The sequence below is a fragment of the Branchiostoma floridae genome, chromosome 7 (genome assembly GCF_000003815.2).
Source record: "Branchiostoma floridae strain S238N-H82 chromosome 7, Bfl_VNyyK, whole genome shotgun sequence".
In the NCBI taxonomy this organism is placed as follows: Eukaryota; Metazoa; Chordata; class Leptocardii; order Amphioxiformes; family Branchiostomatidae; genus Branchiostoma; species Branchiostoma floridae.
The window spans coordinates 20,150,829-20,178,116 of NC_049985.1; the positions used below are offsets into that span (position 1 = coordinate 20,150,829).

The 27,288-nt window shown below is 39.5% G+C and overlaps 1 protein-coding gene across 1 annotated transcript in view; it reads right to left on the reverse strand.

Annotated features, from left to right (window-relative positions):
* Nucleotides 1-27,288, reverse strand: part of LOC118418794 (exocyst complex component 1-like) — a gene marked incomplete in the record, with an annotated part of 91,378 nt that overhangs the window by 45,926 nt on the left and 18,164 nt on the right. The window contains 6 exon segments of the mRNA XM_035824836.1: nucleotides 4,579-4,701; nucleotides 22,438-22,562; nucleotides 24,379-24,399; nucleotides 24,961-25,114; nucleotides 25,429-25,512; nucleotides 26,137-26,269. Of these exon segments, the coding sequence (XP_035680729.1) occupies nucleotides 4,579-4,701; nucleotides 22,438-22,562; nucleotides 24,379-24,399; nucleotides 24,961-25,114; nucleotides 25,429-25,512; nucleotides 26,137-26,269 (640 nt within the window).

Consider the following 27,288-nt stretch of genomic DNA (forward strand, 5'->3'; position numbering starts at 1 on the left):
CTTTCCGATAAAATGAGCTAACTCCCGCGCAGTGAGTCGACCTTTCTCGAGCACCGCATTGGCTAATCGACTCAGCTCGATCACCTTATCATTCGGTAGAAAGAGAGACATGGTAACAGAATCTAAACCTGAACCAAGGAAAACAATACGCTGGGTTGGCTCTAAGATAGACTTACCCAGATTGGTCACGAAACCCACGTGGGCAATGAATTCTGTTGCTGTTTTGGCGTCTTGCCTACAGCGTTCATAATCACTGGCTATAATCAGCATGTCATCAAGGTAACAAATTAACCGAATACCTCGTCGTCTCAAATGCGAAGTAATGACCTTCAAAATCTTCGAGAAAATTCTCGGAGCCGTGGAAATTCCAAACGCCATACAAACGAAGGAATAAAAACGATTCTTCCACGCAAACGACAAGAACCTCTGATGGGTAGAATGAATCGCAACAGAAAAATAAGCATCAGTAAGATCAATCTTACAGAAAAAATCTCCTGGACGCACCAAATCTTGAACTAAGGATAAATGCTCCATCTTGAACTTGGGTACAAACAAACATCTATTCAGAGGTCTGAGATTGATGACGGGCCGAAGGCCCCCTGATTTCTTGGGTACAGTGAACAACCGAGAAATAAAAAGATCTGAACTGAAAGGGACCTCTTTCACTGCACCTTTCTGCAACAAGGTTTCAACTTCTAAATCCAGGGCCAAATCCTCCTCTGGAGACATAGCTCGAGTCCAGGGAATACTAGTCTGTACTGGAGGCGTCCGCTTAAATGGCAACCTGTACCCCTTAATGATGTCAAGAATTACTGAATCGCTAGTCAAAGTACGCCAAACCGGCAAAAAATGCTTCAAACGGCCCCCATGAGGAAGGGCTCGAACTAAGGGGCGAGGTACAGGTTGTGATTCAGACGGACACCGGCCTAAATCTTGCATACACAAAGAAACACAACTACTTGCTAGATTTCTTCCCGAAGCTCCCGTCTCCGCCCTGACCGGAGGAACGGGAGTACTGCGCACCCCAGTAAAACTTGTTGTTACCGCCGGACTGGCGGGGAGGGGGGCGGGATTTACGTGAATTGGAGCCGCGGCCCCGGCCGCCGTAACGCGAGGCGCCCGACTGGCCCCTCCCCCATCGGGGCCTCTGCTCATATTTTGGCTTCAAAGAGTCAACTAAAGCCCTTTTGCCCGCCACTAACTCCTTAGCTTTGGACGCTAAATCCGAACGAACCAAGTGTGACGGCTCATCGGGAATCATCCCAAACAAATCCTTGGCTGTATCTACGGTAGAAACCTCGGCTAAAGACAGACGTCTCATTTCAGCAAGGTAACGATTAGCGGAACCCAGCAGCCAAATAGCAGTCGCTGCACAATCTTTCATTACAGTCAAGTCAGACGACGAAAGATTACCATCACAATCACCAAGCATCTGCCATAGATTCAGAATCGGAGCTGGTACATACAATAACTTTTCCTGCAAAGTGAAAAGCGGCTTGTCCGCATTGATACAATGCTTACCTCTGATCGGGTCAACCGCCGGCAGTAATTTCATCGTAGCGTTATCGAGCTTCGGCACCGTGAGATTTTTAGGTGCATTTGTTGGGAGAAGGAATTTACCCTGCCAATGTTTAATATCGGCAAATTCACGCTTCTCTAACCCGAAGTACTGCTCGGTGTAACTAACAACCGACGGGCGGGCCGTCCACACTTTATCCGGGTCGGGCGGCTCACGCTGCAGCGGCACGAAAGACTCAACGCTGACCGAGGAGAAGTCCGACTCCTCGCCGCTGTCGCCCGTACGAGCCCGTTTCGAACGAACCGACTCCGCCTCTGAGGGTGGCACCGAAGGCCTCTTTGAGCCTACGGAAGCCGCAATGGAGCCAAGAATTTCTTTAACTCCCCGAAATTCTTCAGTCATAAGGCCGAAGGCCGCACGGAGAGAATTTTGATCTTCTTGTAGGGTGTTGACCCCTAGCATAGCACGGAACTCCGCCATATTTTCTGGAAAATTTTCCTCATGCTCATGAACATGCCCGGACGAAAGCTCCCGCTCGGAATCCCTAAGAGAAAACTCGCTGCCATGGAGCGTAGAACTCCCCTGTGCTGCCGGGAGAGCAGCCATACGGCGCTTAAACTCCGCCAGGCTTGTAACAGGGGGGACGGCAGCTGGGTCACGAACATGTGCGGGCATGTTGGATTTTGCACCACGTGGTGGCGCCGGCGGGGCAGTACTTGCCCTGAATTCACGCGGCGTTATCTTCTTAACACGCTCGCGTTTCTTGTCCTCTTGCTGAACTTGCCGAGAACGCGACTTATGTTTGTCACTTTTGTGTGACCGCTGAGACTTACGTTTATCACGCGAACGCGAACTACGGTCACTCATTGTGACAGAGCTAATACAGATAGGACTATCCGATATGAAGCAAAAATTACAACTGAAGAAATCAAGCAAGCCGAGAGCGCATGCGTCACCGAAAGGGGAGGAGCTTCTTCTTTCGAGTGACTACGAATGAGCTTAAGATGGGCATGGAAGCGAGGATGCCATGCTGAGTTATCACCATGTGACAGCGTCGAGGGACAATTAGAAGAATGTGTAAATCCTTCAATTGACCTCTTTTCTGGACAGTCAGTGCTCAGTGTTTAAATACATCTGTGGTGCAGATTTGTGTTGTTCATGACATATTTGTGTCATCAAAACATAGATGTTATTGTTGCTAACACATTGTTTATTAGTTCTCACTTTGCAAGTTCCATGTTGTTTGTTTGTGCACTATGGGAAAGGGGTTTCTCCATTTTGATGTCAAGGGGTGTTTTTCCGGGCCTTAGGCCACACCGATTTAATTTCTTGGTTCACGGATTCGCTCGCTCCTATTTTTTGGAAAAAAAAATAAAAATAAAAATTACTACTCAGCAAATTTTCACCATTAATGAAACCATTCACCAACTTTCTGGTGTAGCAAATTGGCCTTTATATAATAAGCTCCTTAAAGTGTGGGTACAGGTGCTGTTACTGTACAAATATAGTGTTTTTGTACTTTTTTCAAGCTGAAAACTTTTTTTCTTTATGTTTTGGATTAGCCATTACCTTTACCCCAACCATTTTACTATTTTTATTTTTATTTCGCCCTATCGCTCCATATTTTTTATGAAAAAATCCGTGAACCAAGAAATTAAATTGGTATGGCCTTATATTGGTGATGCTTACATGTATGTGGCAGGGAAAAGTGGAAGCTTGGTGGTTTGTGGCCTTTTCATTACCTTTGCCAAGAAGATTAAACTTTTGGTTAAGGCTGAAGCCTTAGTGTTAGGTGAGTCTTTATGTAGGTCAACAGTATAACTGGAGAACTGATTGATGGATCTTCATGATACTTGGTATTGAGTAGCGGTCGCAGAAACAAAGGTTGAGTTTGAAAATGGTTAGCCCGGTATCTTTCGTGGGTACTGCAGCGGGCTCAGTGTGTGAGTGCGTGTGTGTGTGTGCGGATAACATAACTTGAGAAGCTATAAAACCTTTAAGTCATTGATAAAGGCATTCTCCATAACGAACCTTGAATGTTTGGCGAAGGTATGTGTTTCGTGGAACTCTAGTTTAGGATGTTTTTGTAATGTAAATTAACCTCAGCGACATTGCATCGCCTCCTAAACCGCCTATACAGGAAGTCACTCTCTCCAGAGAAACTGACAAATTGACAGATGGTAGACAGTGTCAAGAAAGATATTCGGAAACTAAATCTGCAAAAAGCCAACCCCCTTGACAGAGCCAGCTATCAGCAATCAGACCTGAACGAAATCCTGCAACGTCCAACCCTCGCAAGATGAGAACAACGGCCGCTCAACCAGATAGTGAGTGAGAGTGGCTGCTATAGAAATTCTTCTTTGCAGTTTAGTCCATGGGGAAAATTATGATTAAGGCACAATCTACACACAGTTTTTCCCAATATCGGCAAGCCAACAACCTCTCGCTGACAGCTTTTTTTCATCGTCTAGATGGAACTACTATATCGCCATTACGATATCGGGAAAATTTCTCCCGAAAGGTCCGGACCACTCGTACGAATACTACGATACCTTACCAATAGCTTAGCAGGGGTCCCCGACAGCTTCGCGCGCGTGTAGATGCTTCCCAACTTCAGGAAGGCTCATTAGCATATAACGCCATGTGGAAAATCGCGCTATATGTTTATGACTGCAAGCGCCATGGGTGTCCCGCCCCTTACGTTCTAGATCCCTCCCGAAATCTCCACAGATATCGGTAAAAACTGTGTGTAGATTGGGCCTAAGGGACTACTGAAAAGTGGCAACAATGGCCAAGTGGGGTCACACTGACTGTAAATGACCTTCAACCAAATTTGTTCATCGCAATGAAGATTGACTAATTTCAAATTGACAGAGGGACAAGGATCCTTTTACCTAAATCTACACTAACATCGGACAGGGCTTTGGTTGATCCCAAAGAGTAACACAGTGATGGAGAGGGCACCGGCAGTATATATTACTGACAAAAATTCTCTCCAGCTCTTTATCTGCTGTGTGATGATTTTTCATGTAAGACAATATAAAAATGAATAGAATTACCTCCTTCATGGGATACTCCTTGATGACTTTCCTGAGCTCCTGTTTACTGAAGGCCAGCTGGTACCCCACCTCCTCTGCCTTCACACCCTGCGCAACACGGGCCTCGATACCTTCAAAGAAGTGCTGCACAAGAAACAAGAGCCCACACATCATACAGGTTACATACAGTGTTGTATTAATAATTCTAGTTGAAAACCATGTGATGTTTTTATATTGTATGTGTTCAGATGTTCTTGTTGTAATTCTATTATGTACTAATAAATGTTCCAATGAATTTACAAAGTATATCATTAACAGTTGTAAGTGAAATGGAAAATGTGTCATTCTTTAGCAAATCCATGTCACCACAATAATGCAACTGTTATAAGAAAATGTTACAAGTGTTCTGAGATGTTCAATCATTGGAACCAATTGAAATGTGCCCGCTTAATTGTTTGCAAATTATTTCGAACCAGTGCAGAAATCGACCGTCCCCAATCGGCAAAATTCCTGCACGGACAATGGCAGGTAAAACTCCCGCGCCTGCAGTGTAGTAAAAATGTGAGTACTAGTGGAACCCCCTCTGGAAGCCATTGCTTTCCAGTGGAGAGATTCCAATGGGGAAGTCCTTGCTGCCCAGGGGAGAGATTTCCGTGGCGTCTATTCTCTGATTATTTCACATCAAATAAATGGTTCAGGGAACAAGACATCACATCGACAGACGTCAGACGATTTCTAAACTAGTTAATTTTCATCAGATTGTTAAACTTTTCTTGACCACTTGAACTGCAGAGCTCAGCTTGGTTCAATATCTTTACATGCCAATGCAGTACTCAAGGTATAACTTAACTTCATACTACATCCACCTATCGACAAGTATGTAGCTTTTAAAAGGGGCAAGTCACGTCCAGCAACAAGGCCTGGATTACTCCAAGGATTAAGCGACTGATTGAGGACAGACAGAGAGTTACATTTCGGGTTACAAACCTTGCTTTAACAAAGTACAGAATAAAGTTCAAATGGAGGTTTTACAAGGAAGCGGATTACAGATGAGGCCTGGGGACTCCCACTGGACCAACACAGTGAAGCCTGGAGGAAACAGTACAGTGTGCTCTGTTGCAGAAAAGTGAACACTTTGTGTCTGTGTGGTCAAATGCTGACAAAGTCTTACCCAGTCTTGCAAAAATATCTGGCCAACTTTCACATCGAGCCATACCACAATGAAGTATAGAGCAAGTAAAACTTCAAATTAAGAGGGTGAATCCTTGCAAGGCCACTGGGAGAAGGGGGGGGGGGGTGTGGTTACACGTACCGCCATGGCTACTATCCAACTTTTATAACAAGCTAGCTATAGCCCCTTACAAAAGGGTATCTTTCCCTCACAATGGGAAGAAGAACTGGTGGTTCCAGAACCGAAGGCGACCAGGCCCAAAGGTCCTGATGATTTCAGAAGGATTTCTCTAATGAGCTGTCTGCCGTGGGTAAGGCGTATGAGGTGTTTCTCCGGGGCTTACTGCTACAGGACACAGCCACCAGATTCATGATTCTCAGTATGGTTTCATGATTAGAAGGGGATGCTCAACAGTGGGATGCTCAACAGTCTTAGCACTCATCCAGACAACGCAATCGTGGTTTAATGCGGTTCTAAAATGGACTGTAGTGCATGTTGCATTTGTGGATCTTATGCATGCCTTTGACATCATAGATCATGGAAGTCTCCTTTGTAGTTTGTCACACCTCTGGATTAGACAGGATCTATGGCATTGACTGAACAGCTACATGTATACTTGAGCAACCATGTTCAATGTGTAAAATGGGGGACGAACATTTCTGCAACTAAAGCCATTCTCACAGGTACACCTCAGGAGGCTAGGGCATCCTCTCACTCTTTATCATTGCTATGAACAACCTTGACCTTTGAATACCATCTAGCATAACACCTTTGAAATCTCACAAACTCACATTGCATCTATACTGGGGCAAATGCAGCTTTCACTTGACAGAGTAGATGTATGGGCAAATTCAACTGCAAACTAGAGCTCCACGAACACATCCCTTTTCCAAATAATCATGCCTTTATTCAAGAGTTTAAGGTCTCATTCAGGTATTGCTAAAGAGAACCTACCCCAAAAGCAAACAACTGTATGAACGTGAGTTGGAAATTCCATTTTATCCATCCCAACTAACCTTGAGTCTTGTTGTTGTCCACTAACAAACAGACATACATTCACAGATGCTGCAGTGCTGAAGAAAAACAGCAGGTAAACCATTTTTGAACTTGACCTTCCTTTCCACAACAGGTTACTTCTCAAGTACACACGTTCTCAAGTTATGAAGGTGACATACAGACAGACCCACACTATAGCCGCTGCACCATGGCACCATTGAACATATAATCATCTTGGCAAAGGTGAAAAAGGGAAGAGAATAAAAGGAAATGGACAGAGAAGAAAAAAAATAGCCCAACACAGCCATGCAAGGAGATTTTCACAACCTGATTGATATGTTTACATGATGGTTAACTTAACTTAGGGCTGTTTGTTTTTGTGACCTACATTGTACATGCGGCTAGCTAGTGTCTGCGAAATCAGGTCTTACCCTGAAATGTAGGGGTTTTGTAAACCTTTTTTGATCATGCAAATAAGCACCTGGTTAACACAGTTAGCATTTCAATATATAAATCATCACTCAAGGTATCTACATACCAAATATCATGACAATCTGTCGACCCTTTCCTTAGTTATTCTGTCTAATGAAAGTCTGCAACAAACTTGGCCCGCCCTGCTGTTCAAAACATGCCACTAGGGGGCCCAAACCCACATCACTTACTCCTTGTCCCGAGACCTATCAACCACTTAAAAATCATGAACCATGTTGTCCACAGCCAAACGCACTTACATACAAAGCTCGCGGGATTGTATTTCCACAACCACTACACACCTACCAAATATCCTGAAGACAGATTCACAAAGAAGAGCACAAAAATTTAAAGCCTGCTACAGTACTCTAGGAAAGCGATAGGTTCACCGTTTTTGAACTTGCCCTGCCTTTCCATAACCGCTATAAAAACCTACAAAAAATTACAAAATTCCATCCACAATTTCTCAAGTTAGATGCTATTGACCTACATATAGACCCATCACCCTTTGGAAGAATCGAAAATATGGCCTTTTTGGCAAACTTTAGGCAAAAGGACAAAAGAAATGGTCATTTGCTGCTGTCGATATCCGATAATACCCCCACTACTTACGCCTTGGTCGCCCACATTGTTTGTCAGATGAATTGGAAAAAGTTCAAATTATTATTATTAAAGACATGTCTGAAGACGTAGTATGCTCTGTAAATAACTTGAGAGATGCAGGAAGCAGTGTAAACTCCCAAATAGTAACTGTAAGACACAAATCAAAACCATTTTGTGGCGAGTCGAATGAAAGACTTACATGTACAAAACTTAGACTGGGGCCACTTACCTTGCCTATGATTGTATACAATTATGTATCCTGTTGTTTTGTTTATGTCATGTCATTATTTTAACCACTGCCCGAAAACAAGAATTTCTGGCAATTTTTAGTTTCTTTTACTGCCGTGGAACTTGACATGTCCGGGTCGTATAAACGAATTTCTAGCCACGGTGTGTCCGGTGCCGAATATCCCCAATCATTGCCGGACATGGCCATGTCCGGTAGTTCGCGGTACCCTCACACTGCGTGTCTTGAGAAGTGGTTCAGTGAATGGGTAGTGTGTATTCACTTAGTGATAATTGCTCTCAATGGTTTTTAAAAGAGAATGGTACTGAAAACAGTATAAACGTATCCATAGAATAAAGAAACGAAAAACTTCTTTCTCTGTATCTTATTTCTTGCATTAACAAACCTTATGATCCTGATAATTTAACATTTTAACGTGTGTATATTCAACTTACGGTACCGCAGAGTGACTTTAGAAATTTCAAAGTTTGCTCATGCTGCATGAATTATAAGATATTACAGTGCAACAAAATGTTTGACAGTTGAACATGTCTATTTCGTAACATTCTGTTCCGTTTGCTTGTTTACTGATCGTGCCGGGAAAAGGCGCGTTACTGGTTCTGAACACGCACGTTCCAATTCTGTAAATAATGTCCGATACGGAAGTAGCATCCTACAGTTAATTTGCAAGTTTGTTCAACTTTTGGGATTGAGATACCCATGGATGAAAATCTACACGCAGTATTTTGGAAAGAAACAGACGTTAATAAACTGCTATTTCCCCTGAACGCACCCCCCCCCCCCCAATACACATGCAATGTTTTGTTCTGAATACATGGCGTCGGTACGCGATCGCGACACGTCTGACTTACTGGCTACAAAAATCCCGCCACCCCCCAAAAAAGAAAAATGCATACACATATTGAAACTAAATGTAAAGGTTGATGTTATGGTACCGTTCTGATTGTTTAGCTATCCAGCCAGACACAGGGTGTAGTTAAATGATTATTCTATTTGTTTGAAGGATTTCTGCAAACACAATTTCTATCAAAGCCTATGGAGCTTAGTAAAACATAAGAACTTCTGTGATAGGTTTATTTCTGATATATAACGATACACGACAAGCTCATGTTAGTGGACTAGAAAATAAGACATACAAATAGTATGTAATAAAGATTTTCAAGATACATAAAGGAGGTTAAAAGGAGCCTAAGGATGGGTCCCCTTGGTTTATATAAACAGAAAACACACACGCGTGACGCATAGGGTAGATAATTGAATGTGTTCTTTGTTAGGATATGCAGGAAAGTAATACATGTATAGAAGCATTGTACGACAAACAAATGTCATTTTTTGTGGCAGGGAAGTTGATAACTATACACGTCGGGGCCCTTGATTCGTAACGTTTTTATGCTTTGTGATAATGCTAGTTGAACCAAGGGGGTTTATATAGTTCACTATTGTTGTAGGATAGAGTAAACGTTACGTTTATTATCAAAGTGATGTCTGAAACCGTAAACAATTACAGCTGCACTTTGCCACCTAATACCGTGTGGGTATTGTTTGACTAACTGTATTGTTTGACTGTCTACGAATTGCGACCATGTGACAATAAGCTGAATTCTGAGCTTCCTTTGTCCGTCTATATGCAAATACGCATAAATCGCAGCCAATTGTATTCCACATAGCAGTTGGGTAGACCAATCAGCAAACGTGTTACGATTTTCAAATCTTTCAATCCCATCTTTCAGTTGGCATTCAGAGATGACCTTGTTTCCGTAAAGTAGTGCTTTCACACAGCTCCTATCCCGATAGCAAAATGTTTGTATGCACGCTGGACGGCCCCACGGCCAGTGAACAACGAGAGCTTGGAAATACTCTACGTTAAGATTGGACACCATCTTGCTGTGGAATTGCATCCAACTACCAACGCCATGGGACCTAGTTCTGTTTAGAACTTAGAAGGGTGACAACCGGTGCACCGAAGAGCCCAGCTGTTGTTTTCTGTGGTTTGAGTTTCAGCAAGAAAGGTCTTTGTCACTACGTCGAACGCGAGAAGGGCTAGCTGCTGCCGTTTCACAATGGACTGAATACTACTGTTATGCGAACTTTACACGCCTGTGTTCCTGACTAGCATCGGTTTGTGTAGAAGACTGCCGGCGCCTGGACAACAGAATTTGTGAGAGCAGGAATGCAGAAATCAAGAGATCTACAGGAGTTTATGTTATCAAATTGGAAGCGGCTATACAGTTAGTTGGGAGACTGCTTATGAAAATAGTGAAGACCCGGATGCTAGTGACCTATGGCAGCAGACCGACATATATTTGAAAGCGAAAAGAGCGACGAAGCCCACCAGGAGCAGTCCAAAATGGTTAAAAATAAAACAAAAAACAAAGTTAATTCACATTTTGAAAGTATAAAGGAAATTTATACAAAGCTACATGGGAAGGGGGGTAATCCTAGGTCGGCAGGTGTGGTAAAACAACACTCTTTTTAATGACAAAGGGTGTAATGAACGCGCTCTAGTCGAGGTAGATAATTAGGTGATAATTGCCCGGTAATTTATGCAAGGAGCATCCGTGCGGTTCGGCACAAGTCTCGGGTGTCCGGGCATATAGAGAAGTCTTACGGCTAAATGCGCGGTCAAGAACGGGTCATAGACACGTACCGGACACGAAATGGTTCGTTTCCGTACATCCTCGGGTGTGCCAATTGCCCGGACAGGCAGTGTGCCCGGTTCGATACGTACCGTGAATGTCCGAACATTTCGGGTTTCTGGGTGCATGCCCAGGAGTTTCCACCACGTAAACTCGGCTTTTCAAGCAGTGAACATACAAAATGATTTTAACCCGTCGATGCATTTTGAACTTTCTCTCAATTTTAAGTGTAATGCAATGTATTATTATCAATTGTCAGAATGTTATTGTTAAATCAACACAACCTATTTCTATAAAACTGACAAGTTGATTGAATAAAGTTTGATTTGATTTGATGCTGCTATATGGTGCCCAGAATTGCCATGCCTCATTAGGATCTCAAAAACTACCAACATGCTGAAAGTTTAAAAAATCCATCAAAAAGATCTTGAGTCATATGTAATCTGATACAAAAACATAAAACACAAAACAAAGTTTCAGTTACTAAGTCATACTGCTAGATTGTTGTGAGCTCTGTATGTATGGCACAAAATGAGAGCAATATTTTAAAATGTTATGCCAAGGTTGATGCACAGCATTAAGCATTCAACACAAAATGAGCTACACGACTCTGTACATTTCTCCCTGTCCCATGGGATTTTGGGGTTACCAGAGGATGTCATCCTTGAAATCAAATTTGTCAAGTATTACACCAAAACAAATCTATCTGACTTCAACTCAGTTAACAGCCTCTTGTAGCCTTAAGTTTATAAAGTAAACTTGTTACTTTTATAATTACTTTCTTAATGTGCCATTACTTGTATGCTAATAATTTTGACCATGTTGTTCTCCTTAGGCCACAGCAAGTAAATTCTATGGATGACATCAGCGCGCGAATTAATGTCCGCCTGATTTCAGAAAAAAAAACAAGAATTTTTTTCTTCTGCAGGGATGGTCAACATGACGATAAAGTACCAAAATGAGCAAATATGTTGTATTGTAGCCTAATAATTGTACTTGTAGAAGTGACACTTGCGAGGTACCCAGGGCTGTAGTTGTAGAAATGAAACTTATTGGATAGTTGTAAAAGTGACACCAATATGGAAGCCATGAATGTGGATTTCTGTTATAGCCAATGGCTAAAAGTTTTATTTAGAATTATATAATCATGATGATATTCCTATATAAGAATGACAGTCAGAGGAGAAGAAAAAACACTGCTCTGTGTGTGTGTTTGTGCGTGTGCATGTATACATCTATGTGCGCATGTGTGTGTGTGTGCATGTGTGTGTGTGTGCATGTTTGTTTGTGTGTGTGCGCGCTCGTTTAGGTGTGATGCTAAAAATACAGACTGTTCAATGTCTGAAATACTTTTCCATGATACTATCGTGACAGTGTCTGAGTTAAGAGCCACACTAAAGTGACAGGCTTCAACGTGGTCAAAATTATAATACACAAAGTACACTTTAAAAAGAGAAATTAAAAGGAGACATTCCACTCCAGAAGCAGGTGGTGTTTTCCAATTATAGATAATGTGTCAATGAAAACATAATCAGTCGAATTTTTTGGAATTCACATTGCGCGATGTGTGTTTTCTAAAACAACATAACACTCACTAAACCCATGCAGAACCTACCCATGCATTCCCTATATGCATAGACACTTTGTTTATCCTGCATATTTTCGGAATAAATGAGGATCGCTAAGCACACCGAGAAGGCAAATTGCTCATAAGAACACGGAACAAGACAAGATTTCTTAGCAATCCTGAAATTAGTTTTGTAACCTTACCTAAACATTTTGCATTGTATTCAGCCATAGGATTAATTCAATTAGAGGGTACTTACTAGGGAGTTAAGTAGAAGACTGGATGCTTTTGAGGCACATGGAGCAACTAGGTACTTTATAGTATTATGTGAAGTATGCTTTTATTACTTCCTAAAATTAATACCTATCAGAAAAAACACTCCCGTGTGGGGTGGAATGCCCTTTTAACATAATATGTTTGGATTTTGGGTAATGCAAAATGTTGGTCAACTGGACAACAGTCATAGCACAACATGGCTTACTTATACACTATTTGTACATGGAAAGACTTCACAATATCATCATACAGTCTCCAAACCTTTATGGTATGTCACTCAGCACAGTTTGAGCATGCATGTTTGTCACTCACACAAGACTTTCTAACCAATCTACCTGCATAAACCTGAGGGGTCACGCAAAGGCCAAGCAAAAACACTGAATATGTTTTTGGTTAAGATCCTAACAAAATAGGGTCAGTAGGTTAGAATTCTCTTATCATTTATTCTCTTATTATTCTCTTCGCCAACAAGAGTATGCTATTGTCGACTTGGGTCTATATGTAGGTCAACAGCATATAACTCGAGAAATTGTGGATGGAACTTTGTGATTTTTTGCAGGTGTGTAGCGGTTGTGAAAAGAAATCCCAAGTTCGAAAATGGTTTACCTGGCGTTTTCCTACGGTACTGCAGCAAGCTCGGTATGTTTTGGGGGTTTGTTATGGGCAGCATAAGTCAAAATGCAGCTGGGCGATTTTCACGATACTTGGTAGGTGTGTAGCAGTTTTGGTGAGGAAGGTCATGTGCGAAAATGGTTTACCTGGCTCTTGCCTACGGTGCTGTAGCGGGATTTGTATGTAAGTGCGTTTGTCTGTATGCAAGATAACTCAAGAACCCTTGAATGGATCCTGATGATATTTGGTAAACTACCCAAAAATTTTTTTCTTGTTTTTTCTAGGCTGCTTGGTTTTCTTAACCTGTTGACAAATTTTCTTATATTAAGAAATTCTAGAAAGAATAAGAAAGAATAAGAAATGAAAATTGAAGATTCCTTCGACAGGGATTCTTAAATCAAGAAAATTAAGAAAATATTCCTTGTTCTAAGCAATTATTTCTTGGAGCGATTTTCACTCCTAGAAATTTCTAGAAATTCAAGTTTACATTTCTTGTTTACATGTCTGACGAGATTATTTTTCTTATCAAGTTTAAGAAAATATTAGAATTTTTCTCTTCCATTTTCTTACATTACCGCTGGTAAGAAAAAACAAGAAAATCAAGAAATAAAGATATGTTATAACCAGAAAGAAATTCTAGTATATTCTTGTTTTCGGTATCAAGAAATAGTGAGCAAGGGGATTCTTGTTTTTTCTTGTTCGTGTTTAGAAAATACAAGAATTCACTTCTTGCTTTTCTTGAATATACTGAATATACACGAAAATCAAGATATTTAAACTATAAGACAACATTTAAGTAAATACTAGAATTACATTCTTGAATGTTCTTGTTTTCAGTAGCAAGAAACTTTGAGAAAGAGAATCCTTGTTTTTTCTTGTTAGACTCTAGAAAATACAAGAATTTGCTTCTTGGCTTTCTTACATATATTGCTTAGAAAAAACAACAAAATCAAGATAGTTAAACTATGAGACAGCATTTAAGTAAAGACTAGAATAACATTCTTGAATGTTCTTGTTTTCAGTATCAAGAAACTTAAGCTGAGAAAGAGAATGCTTGTTTTTTCTTGTTAGAGTTTAGAAAATGCAAGAATTTGCTTTTTACCTATTCTTGTATTTTTTAACAAGAAATCAAGGAAGGCACTTCTTGTATACTATTGGTTAAGTAGAAATAAGAGTTATTTTCCTCCTTTTATTGACATGTGACAAGACTTACGACATTGTAAGAATACTGTTTTTGAAAAGTCCTACTTTTAAAATCAAGAAATTTCAAGAAAGGAAATCCTTGTCCATTTTATAATGTTTGAAAAGATACAAGCATGGTTTCTTCTCTTTTTGAACTTAGAAGAATGATGAATTTATGACAGGCAAAACATTGTTAGGCGTTCTTATTGTTGAAGTCATGACTAGGATGATATTCTTGAATGTTCTAACTTGTTTTTCACATCAAGAAACTTTGAGAAAGGCATTTCTTGTTTTTACTTAAATGTGATCATGTGATGCCAAAGTCATGTGATATTTTTCTAACTCCTGATTGGTAGATTCATATCAGATGGCAGTTGAACAACAGAGTTCATTTTGAATGCAGGGCAGCATCAGAGCTGCTCACAGATCTGTCTGTATCAATGGTTTTTCAAAGACTCATGTCAGTTTCAAGTCAAAACCTAGGTGCAAGGGAACAGGAAAGTCAAAGAGGATCTTGGTTTGAGCCTAGCAGCTGATGCAGAGAGCAAGTTGGCACGAAAAGCTGGAAAACGGTTTGGCAAAAGGTAAGGCTGCCCCCCTCCCCCCGAGGCATTGAAAAACAGTTTAAAATTATGATTTTAAAAGGCTTAAACCTGGATGGTTTTACCATCAAAAGCAACAAGCATTAGTGTGTGTCTCTGATAAATGTCTATCATGGTAAGTCTCTTTGGATCAATTTTACTTATCAGTCGAATTAATAGTCGAATTTTGGCTTAAAAGTTGGCTGTACAATGACCTAACCTTATTGTATAAACCATACAAGTACAGCAGTGCAAATTTCTGTGCTAGAAGTTTATCTTAAACCTCAATATTGTGAAAATGCAAAATAATGATATAATGTCTTTACTTTTTTCCAGATGTCTGATGTTTTTTACATCCTACCAATGAATGCCACACTTTAGGCCCGTGACAGTTAGCATGCAGACAAAGGCCAAATATGTTTGTAATCATATGTTAAGGTGACAGTTTGTAATCTTCCTAATGTTCTACCAGTACCAGTTAGCTTTGTATTAAGACATTTTGGTAAGGTATTTTTTTTTTATGTTTCTTGAATATAAGTATTGTAAAACTTTGCCATTGTAATTTTCTTTGTCCATTTATTCCTTAAAAAACATGTCATTTTAACTGTATTTTTTGAAGTAAGAAAAGTATTCTTGATGTAAGGACTGAGAAGTAAGAAAACCTTTCTAGGCAATAAGAATGTTTGCTCTTGATGTAAGAAAAATATTCTGACTTGATGTAAGAACATTTATCTTAGAAGTAAGAAACCTTTCTAGGCAATAAGAATGTATACGCTCGTAAAGTAAGAAAAATATTCTGACTTGATGTAAGAACATTTCTCTTAAAAGTAAGAAAACCTTTCTAGGCAATAAGAATGTATGCTCTTGAGGTAAGAAAAGTATTCTTGATTTAAGAACATTCTATCTTAGAAATAAGAAAACATTTCTAGACAATAATGTATATGCTAGTGAAGTAAGAAAAATATCCTTGATGTAAGAACATTTCTCTTAAAAGTAAGAAAACCTTTCTAGGCAATAAGAATGTATGCTCTTGAGGTTAGAAAAGTATTCTTGATTTAAGAACATTCTATCTCAGAAATAAGAAAACCTTTCTAGGCAATAAGAATGTATGCTCTTGAGGTAAGAAAAGTATTCTTGATTTAAGAACATTCTATCTTAGAAATAAGAAAACCTTTCTAGGCAATAAGAATGTATGCTCTTGAGGTAAGAAAAGTATTCTTGATTTAAGAACATTCTATCTTAGAAATAAGAAAACCTTTCTAGGCAATAAGAATGTATACGCTCTTGAAGTAAGAAAGTTTTCTTGATATAAGAACATTGATCTTAGAAGTAAGAAAACATTTCTATAGACAATAAGAATGTACGCTCTTTAAGTAAGAAAATTATTCTTGATGTAAGAGGATCTATCTTAGAAATAAGAAAACATTTCTCAGCATAAGAATTATGTTATTTAATTAGGAAGATATTTCTTGACTGTGAATAAAAATAAATCCTAGAAATAAGAAATCATTTCTTGGCAATAAGAATTTCTTGAAGTGAGAACAGTGTTCTTGGTATACGGACATAAATCTTAGAAATAAGAAATCATTTCTTATAAATAAGAATGTAGTTCTTGAAGTGAGAACAGTGTTCTTGGTTTAAGAACATGAATCTAAGAAATAAGAAATCATTTCTTGGCAATAAGAATCTAAATAAGAATTTAGTTCTTGAATTGAGAACAGTTTTCTTGATATAAGAACATAAATCTTAAGAACCTAAGTCTTAGGGACCATAAACATTTCTAGGCGATAAGAATTCAGGTCTTGAAGTCAGAAAAGCTTTCTTGGTGTAAGAACAAAGACATTAGAAATAAGAAACCAAATTTGTTCTTCAAGCAAGAAAAGTAGTCTTGATTTGAGGAAATGCATCTTAGAAATTCTCATTGTGAGGATTTTCAACTTAAAAGTTAGAACTACATTAAAGGTATTCAAAGATCCGAATCTTTGCAATAGTTACTTTTATGTCATAAGATAAATAGAATTCAAGTGAAATAGCATTTCCAAGTGAAATCAGCAAGATGCAAATATCTGCATTTAGAAAAAAACTTACTGCAAGAATAACATTTTGGAAGTAGCTTTTGTGTATGTACTAGAAGCTTGTGAGAAGAATAATCTCAGATCAAGAAAAGTGCTGTTAAGAAAAAATTACTAACGATAGTAAGAAATATTCTTACTGCGTTGACAAATTTTTTTTCTTAAATACAGAAAGCTTTCTTATTTTAAGAATTTTTTTCTGTTTTTAAGAAGAAACAAGAAAGATAAGAAAACAGTTTTTTGGTAGTGTAGGTGGGTGGGGGTCAGGAAAACGAAGGTCAAGTTTGATAATGGGCCCCCTAATGGCTGCCTAAGGTACTGCAGCAAAAATTTTAATGTATACACTTCATGTTCTGGACATGCTGTGGTCATGATTTTTGAGTGGTAGATAGCCCTTGGGGTAGAGAGTACGTGCTGTGAGTTTGGACCCCCTTTTTGGGAACTACAGTCACCGATTTCCTTTCAAACTTTAGACGAGAATAACTCAAGAACGTGTTGACGGATCATCAGGATTTTTGGTTTGTAGATAGAATGAGTGCTGACTTACACAATGTAATACTTATTATGCAAATCAGCAAATAATTTGCATAATTGATGAGGAAAGTTCATAAATCCATGCCAACAGCATATAACTCAAGATTCTGTGTATTTATTTTCATGATATTTGGCATTTGAGTAGCGTTTGCAGAAGGTTGTCTTCGAAAATAGTTGGCGTATCATTTTTCGTTAGGACGGTAGCGGGACGAGTGTGTGCGTCCGTTTGTTTGTGTAATGCATAACTCGAGAAGCCTTGAAAGGATCCTGATAATATTTGGTACGTGGGTAGGGGTCAGAACAACGAAGGTCGAGTATGATAGTGGGCCCCCTAGCGGCTTCCTAAGGTACTACAGCAAAACTTCAATTTTTTACATCTTGTGTTCTGAACATGCTGTGGTCGTGATTTTTGAGTGGTAGATAGCCTAAGTGACGACTTACATAATGCAATGCTAATTATGCAAATCAACCGCTAATTTGCATAATTAATGAGGAAAGTACAAAAATCCACTGAATTCCATGATAGGACTTTCAAACTTGTTTGCATTGTTTTGGGCTGAAAGGTACTTTAGATAATAACCTACATGGAAAGATGCATTTAGTTGTAATCAGTGGCCAATTAACAGAAATAAACTGTCTTCTATATAATATATATCTCATTTTGACCTATATCTATAGACACAGCTGTTACACAGATGTTTTGCTGGAGGAGCTTGTGAGCTGGACGCTGTTACACTATCCTCTGACAGGCATGAAATTCTGATTGACCAGGCCATCTGTGGTCACAGACTTTTTGTAGCATTTGTGGCTTTGTGAGAAACACAGTTCATGAAGTCATTTGCTATTGGGTAGGTACTATTTAGTAATACATGAATAAGACCTTAAAGTCTTAAATAAAGGCATGATTATTTGGCGAAGAGATGTGTTTGTCGAACTCTAGTTTTCTTATCATTTTTATTAGCTTCGGCAAGAAGGTTTATTTTTGGGTAGAAAAATGGTGTTTTGTCTCAATATGTAGGTCAACCGCATATAACTTGAGCAGCTGTGGATAGAATTTCATGACATTTGGCATTTGACTAGCGGTTGTAGAAACAACGGTTCTGTTCGAAAATGGTTCACCTTGCACTTTCTGTCCGACTGCAGCGGGGCGTGTGTGAGTGTGCAGTTGTGGACACGATCAAGAAGCGGTCATGCCTATTTAACACAGTACAATGACAGACGAACAGGAAAGAAATAGTGGTTCTGTGGCCTTGTCTATGAATTATATACACAATTTCATGCAGCTGTTTACTTCTGGTAGGTACCCTTAGACTGGAAAGGATATTAAGGCACACTCCATACCAGTGCTGTCTCCAGCTTTAAATTTATTTCCGTCCCTAACATTGGGGTGGGGGGGATCGGGCCGAAAGCGCTCGCCAAACTAGGGGGGTCCGGGGGCATTCTCCCCCGGGAAAATTTGAAAATTCAAACCCGCTAAAACGCTATTTCACGTATTTTCGGAGGCAAAATTATCTACAAACAAAAGGCTTTGTTCCGACTGCCCGCCCCTTGGTCGGCATTTCGCTGACGAAATATATTGCTCGTTAAGCAGTGTTGCGTTTACACTCTGAACTTTGCATGATACTTTTTCTTCGTCATCTTCACGTATTTGTTGATAATTTGTGGATAGCTCGGGGGCTGGATAACGCCGCGGGTGTTAGCATTATTGGCCGAGGTCCATTGACGCATTTTAGCTTGTAAGATATCGTAAGATCGTATTGAAAGGAATGTGCATTTCTCGATAAAATTGAACACCTTTCTGCTCGTCGTCCAGCACCGTCCAAAGGGTACAGATTTGCAGATCGCTGGAAAATTGCCAACAGCGATCATGTTCACAGCACTGGGTAAGAATACCGTCGTGGGCTACTAGTACTCCCGTATAATTTTAGTGGAAGATCGGCAAAAAATATACAAGATCGATTCCTGATATTTTCCCGTGAAAACAGGTTTACATTCCCCCGAAAATTATGTATGTAAGCTGTAACAGCAGCGAGTTGGAAAACGCGGCTAGACGTGTTGTTACCATGGTAGCAGCATCGGCGGCAGCCTTTTGAAGTAGCGCTAGCGCCTGCGACAGGGCGTGCGTCATAATTCTACAAATGCAATCAACTTCCCACCAATCACAGGCAGCAGCGGCGCGGACAAAGCGGTAACACCATGTGAATCACGATGAAACGCGGAACTTTACGAACACAGCGCTGCGAACTCGGTCCCAACTCCAAGCAAAAACGTGCTTTTGAAGATAAATGGCGCAAGAATCGGCCGTGGTTTCGTCACATCGTAGACGTAGACGGTGAGAATATGGTTTTTGCCATCTGTTTAAAGTTTTCACCAGGGGGAAAACCTCCTTTGTTGATGGTTGTAGAACTATGGAGATCACCAGTGTGACGGTTTACTGAGGCCTCCGACACACACACACGATGGCCGAGTAAAGAAAGATGATTTCTGAACTGCCGTGTCAGGTTCATAATGAATTGCAGTTTCCCGTTAATGTTGACTTTAAAACGTACAAGAGCCTGGTGATTCCGATCGGCATTGCAAAATAAAACATAGAATAAAAGTGATGTCGATTATTACAGATGTTTTCTTGTCATGCTTGTTCATACACCAGTACACACACATCTTTTACTAAATGGAAACAAATTGGGCGGGATGCGTTCTCCGCCCACAGCTCGGGCGGCCTGCATACGAAAAGAAGCTGATTTCTGCCTAACCCAGAACTTTCGCCAATAGGGCGTGTCTGGAAAATGTTTATGAAAAGAACAGGCGTACACCGCGTGTTCGCCACATCATCAGTTCGAGAGTCCCGGTCTCACTCGTAGTTTATGTTTGGACTTTGGTGCTACTCGACATTGGGACTTTAGCCTAAAGAGCCACAACTGTGGTAAGGCACAGTGGTAAAGGCCCCCTCTCACTTGACGTGCGGCACGCTTGCGGCATTGCTGCGTTCGTTCACTGCGGCACTGTTGTGTTAATTTCGCCGATTTTGTCTTGCACTCACACTGACGTGCGGCACTGTTGCGTTTCTAGACTAAATGAACATGTTATTGACAATTGCAGCGTTGTCAATTTATGAAAAATCACCGTAAAATGATGAGAATGCCCCAAAATGAGATTTATAATGAAAAGATTTCCCTTATGATAATGAATTATATGGTACATATGCTATAAATAACCTTGAAAGACTTTTACAGTAAAGGAAATGACCCAAATGAACGGACACGAACTATATACCAGATTTCACTCGATGTGTACGTTTTGCACCATGTAACGTTATGTGTAATTATGTATGTTTATATGTTTATTCACCAATTTTGCAAATTTCTAAAATGAAAATGTTTGATATTTCATCCTTTTTTTGTATGACGCTGAGTATTTTCATTGTCGGCGGATGTGTAAGTTGATGTCTAAGTCTATCATATTTGTAAAAAGTGAGAAAAATATGGCCCATGGGTCTGAATGACTGCAATTTTGTATTTTATCGGTGGCAGTCTACCAGCAATGATTAGCTTGTAACGTTATAACGCAAACGCAAACTCGTTATCATCCAACATAAATAATTTCTTTTTGAACGTTGTACGATAACCTTTATCTCTACATCCGTAGGTTAATCGATAAACCAGTTACTTATTTTTTGTTTTCAAGTATAAAATACTGACCTACTTTCCATTAAATAAATCAAAAGATGTATTTTTAAGTTAACTCTGAATACGGATACAAGGTAAGTTTTCTGGAATTCGCAGTGTTTTAACTGGATCGAAAACCGCTGTTGAATTATTAGAAATGCATCTAAAATAGTTTTTCGGTGATAAAATGATGTTTAATTTTGATTCTTGGTGTAAAATAGGCGAAATATATCCTTGATACTGTTTGGGGCATGGTGGCGGCACTGTTGGGGCATTGTTGGGGCACCGTTGGGGCACTGTTGCGGCATCTTGCCACTTGCGTTATTTTTAAACTTTTTAAAAAACGTCGCGCTTGCAAGCGGCACTTCTAGGTTTGCTTGCGGCACCTCTAGGTTTGCTTGCGGCACCTCTAGGTTCCGTGGGGGTACATCTGCGTTTTCGAACGCAGCAATGCCGCAAGCGTGCCGCACGTCAAGTGAGAGGGGGCCTTTAAGGTAAGCTAACGCCGCAGCCCCGCCTTCTTTTGCGTCACGCGAATAGCACACTGCCGATCTGTGATGTCCACACATCTCACTATGTCGTAGCCGCATGAGGCGATGTTTATCTCGTGGCTTGGAAGGTGGAGGCGTGGTGAAGAAAAAGGCAAAAGTCGATTAAATTTGAATACGGAAGGCTATTTTAGTTATTAAATCTGCCATTTTAAGCTTACGAAACTGCATTTTCATGTCATGAAAATGATGAAATTATGATTTCTTGGGACGGAATGGGTGAATTTTTTTTCCGTCCCAACAAGTAAATTTCCATCCAGGGACGGAGGGACGGGTCCTGGAGACAGCACTGCTCCATACTAAGCTTTGATTATTTGGCAAATGTGTTTCATGGAACTCTTAGTTTTCTTTTTTTTCAATTTTTTTTCAACCTTTATTCAAATGGAGTGATCCAACAAATGCAATGCAAAACTGAAATGTATCAGGCACTGATAATTTCAACATGATATAGAATATACATTGTGCAAGCACAAGTATATCAATGAACTGAACAAAGAAGTATACTGTTGCTTACATCAACTGTTCATAGTTTCAAACTGTTAATAATGAGTGTGAAATACAAGAGGACTAAATACATCAACTTTGTATGCCAGGTTGAAAAGTTTATACCCTTTGTCAGCAGTCGACTAAAATAAGGCTAGGGTCAGGCAGGTAACTGGAAACTCCACATTTAGTACTGACATCGTGCAGCCTTGTGGATAAGTGTTTTTGATACCTACGTTTAGTTTTTCCATGGGGTGTCCCAACCAGTTGATGACGTAGGCATTGAGATGCTGCTTGTACTTGTGTCGTGCTTCTTTCTTCTCTGACTCCAAACAGGTGATCTTCAGTCTTGCAAAAACAGCTGCAACAGGTTTAGAAACAAGAAATGCTTTTTAAGAAAGCTGACCATGCGGATGGTGAGCATGAAATGGTGTAATGCTATGTCATTTATATGCTTTAATCAGATATATTTGTTTGTTTGAACCTCTATCTATATCAAAATTAGGACTGGTAATTTGCATAAATATTGAGGAAAGTTAAGAAATTTGGTGCCTTCAAAGATTGGAGTTTGAAACACATGACATAGAAATAGAGAGGAATATCAACAGGTATCAAGTTTATCACTGAAGACTTAAGAAATGAGAATATTGTATAAATGATGTGAATTTTGTTTTGCATTATTTGAAAGTTGAGTTTAAATATATGGACTAACTAAATAATGCATTTGAGGACCTTCTTTAGATAATTCATGAGGAAATGCTACAATAGCCTTCTTTGCTGAAATAAGAGTTTCATACTTTGAAGAAGTGTGTTATTTGGGGAGAAAAAATGATGAATGAATATGCAAATGAGGACCTTACTTGAGGTCAGATTTGCATTATCAATGAGAGACATGTGTGATATGTGCCTTTAAAATGTTTACATCATTTGGCTAAAGTATCAGACTGAGGAACCCCAGTTTTGAGTTTTATTCAATTTGGTGAAGTTTGATATGGGTTATTGTAATTTGTGTAGTCTTTGTCTTTTAGTCTGTTTCATAGTTGTTTGCATGTTTCTTTGTTTTTGTGCATTCATTCAGAAAATAATTTTCTTTTCAATGATTTACAGCAGTTGTTGTTTCTTCAAATATTTTTTGGAAAAACTATTCTGAGGATATGACGAATTTCCAACAAGATACATATCTGCATCCAAGGTTTTGTTTTTTCTCTCTTTTTTTAATATATATTTGAGCCTCTGATGATTTGACGGATTTGGGAGCACGCAGACACGCCGTAGAACTTTAAGTGCATGCAGAACTTTCTCTGCAATTGGGCTGCGGATTGGCCCCCCGTACGTGCCAGTACGGGCAACACGCCTGCCCTGTACAGCCAATGAGCGCACAACGCACGCAGTGATTGCTTGTTCCATGCTTACTCAGCGCTTCACTTGTTCACCTGCAAATGCTGACGCACAACACACCTGCACTGTAACGAGGGATCAGGTGCTCCGCACGTACAACGCACGTGGCAAGCACAATGGTTTCGGCAGTATATAAAGCTGAGTCCAGGAAAGACTGCCAACACGTCTCCAAAATGCATATTCATATTAAGAAGACGCAGAAGAAGCCATCAGTTGCATCTGTAGCAGCTTCGACCTTGAAAGGTCGTCCTATATAATTATACATCCCTGAAAAACTCCATCGCACATGAACGCACTTACACCATGCGAGTAAGGAAACCGTACGTAAGCAGCACGTGTAAGTAGGGTCTGCATACGTTAAAGTGGCAATCGCACAGAGACCGTACGTTGTAAGCACATGCAACTCACCTACCACTTGCACTACGAACGATGAACGCAACCGCTCGCAGCCAGGCGTGGCGTGCAGACCACGTACTTACACCTTGCGCAACCGTGCGAGTGACGTGCGTTGACGTGCTCCCTCCCTGCTCTTGCCAGTCGTTTTCCACGTTTTCAGAAATACGGGCAAATTGCACGTACGGCGGGTTGTGCCCCTAGCTTTAAGTGATAACTGTTAATTATTCCTATTTTGAGCCTTACCACTGCTGACCCAACTCCGACATCTGCCCTTCACAACATCAACATTACTGCAGGTCTGGAAATGTACCATTGGGAACATTTTTCTCCATTGTAAAGTTATTGAATGTACCTTAGATTTTTTATAGGACAAAAAGACTTACCATTCAAATGGTGAAAGTTTTCTGAAATGCAATAAAAAGTAAAAAGTCACCAACAAGTCAAACTTTTGTATCTAACCTACATCTGAAAATCAAATGTGTACATTTATTTTTTTATAGAATTCAATGTCATAGCAGTTTTACATGTACAAGGCAAGAAAATGAGAGGAAAAAGTCTTACATGAGCTAAATTTGAGACTGCCAATACATACTTTGTATACACCATATTGAGCTGTGCTGTGAAATCGTGATTACATGTACATGTACATTGTACATACAGTTGCAAGTTACACTGTATAACATTTAATATTTTCCATTCTCAAAAGCCTGTTTCTCACGAACAAGGTGCCATATTCATGGTGATGTCATAGACAGAATTTTACTTTACAGCAAAAACCAAGAACAGAAAGTATTTGTGATCATGTTGAATATTTGCTCACATCAGAAGGGTGTATATTGTGTTATACAGTACAATTTGTTCATTCAATAATAATGCTTGCAGGTACTGAAGCAGTTATATGTATTTTTTAGAGAGCCCTGGTACAATGTAAACGATAAAAAATATTCATAACAAAAATTCCCTACCAAACAGTACGACATCTTGAGGAGTCTTCTGATGTTCCAAGCCGACCCTCTCCACGTTGTCAAAGATGGTGCGTACCATCCTGCTGTATGCCTTGTCCAAGTCCGCTCTCCTCTCAGAACCTTTAAAGATGGTCTCCGCTAACTCTGCAAATTCCTAAAGAAAAAAATAGTCTTGAATTTCCTATACTTCAAGGGGTACTCAAACTCAGAAGTATGTGTTATTTCCTAAAAGACCACATTTTTATGAAAGCAAAATCAATCACCTGAGACACAATCCTGTTAACTGACTAATATCTTCACTAGACCACCTGTCCGGTAAAAATGAACAATAACTATCATGGTAACACTAACTTTTACGTTTTAGTAAGATAAATCACTAATGATATACAACTGTATACTAGTAATTAACGTTACATCAATGCAGGAAGTACTGAAATAAAATATGGAGACAAACAAAATGCTTTTTACCTCAAAACTAGACACAAAAGGGAGGATCCCGCATCGCTTGTTCTTCGGCACCTTGATCTCTTCAATACTCTGGATTTTGGCTTGCTGTGGATGGATGTTGATTATCATTATTTGAAGAAAGTACAATGTACATGTAGCTATAAAGTACCTTGTAACATCTTATTCTAGCTACCAGTCACTTACAGACAGACTAAATCAGCTAAATCTGACGTGATCTGTCGGAGTGACTGGGTAACAAATAAGAAATGCGGAAAAACATGGATACCCAGCATAAACTGTGCAGAAATTTGTGTATAAACTATATTAAATGTACATTGCGATTTTGTTTGCCACCTTACTACCTATAACGATACCCATCGTGCCCTGCATCTCCCAGAATGCAACAGGATCCATGAAATTTTCTATTAGTAGTGGATATCTTAATAACTTAAAAGATAGTTAAAAACTCTGTTCACAATTTTGAAGGAAAATGCCCGTCCACAAAAAAAAAATTTTGATGTGGCAGCTGTCATTCGATATACTTTTTTTTTTAGTAGTTTGTGACAAAATGGCCAAATTGTTGAATAATGTTACACTTTGATGGGTAATATGGAGACCAGAGCTCATAGAATACAGATCTCATAGAATACATTCTAAATCACATAAAATGTCAGCAAATCTGACAAAGAAACAGATGATGAATTGTAATAACAAAAGTTCTGCACTTACTATTAATTTGTCAAAATTTCTCTTGACAATGACGACTGATGTGGCCAGGGTTGTTGCCAGGTATGATCCTGCATCCTTCTCCTCCATCCCCATCACTACTGCACTTATCTTCACTAGCATGTACATAGAGTTACTGTACAAACAGAAGACCAGTACTCTTTAACATAGATACTACTTCTTAGTAATCATATAATTCCATACCATTGTTATGATGAATCTTAATGAATGTTGCACTCATCCACTTTAGCTGTCCCTTTAACATCAGAGTCCATTAACATACAACTGCCACGTTTACTGCAATTTCTCAAGCGATACGAATTTGATAAATGATCAGCGTATCTTCTTCTGTGTACTAAGTATCTTTTTTGTCTTTCTTATCCTACTAAAACGTAATATCGCTATTGTGTCACACCGTGGAATTGCGCAGAACGTGTGCGCGGTTGGGAGGGGGTTCCATAATACCGCCAGGATGGATCACGGCACAATTAACTGCCGACATGTACCTTTATAAATTTTGTTTGTTTGAACCTTTATTTATATCCTCTGTTGTTTTTTTTCCTTCCCAATATATAGTAACTGAACAAAACAAAATCTGCATGTCGATTAAACATAGAAAAAGAAAAAGGATGTACATGTATACTGTCCAGAATTTTCACTTAACTTTGGCCTGTCACAACCGCTATGACATAAAACTTTACTTTGTAGAAATAGAAATGGCAGCATGTTCAATTTGTGCACATTCGACCAAGGATCAGGCCCATTGTGCCGGATCTTCACACTTTTACTCGAGCTGTAGGTCACCAACAGAAATCTAAGATTGCTGTTAAATTATGCTTGTCTTGTTTCATGAGCACGTCGTGTGATTATTATCTACAAAACTGGTGATGAACATGACAGTATGTTCTTCCCATGACAAGCTCACCTGCCCCGAAAAGGAACTGAAAAGGAACTTGCTGTCTTCGAATCCATCAAAGCCATTTTAAACATGTGTTGAACATGTGGATGTCTAAAGTGTGCATACCTCGGAAATACAACTGTTTCTGAATGAATAGATCTAATTAAATTCATCGCTTATGTACTGTGATTAGTGTTAATTGCTGTTATATTACACTGACCCAAGCATAAAGAACACTAATTGGACAATCTATCACT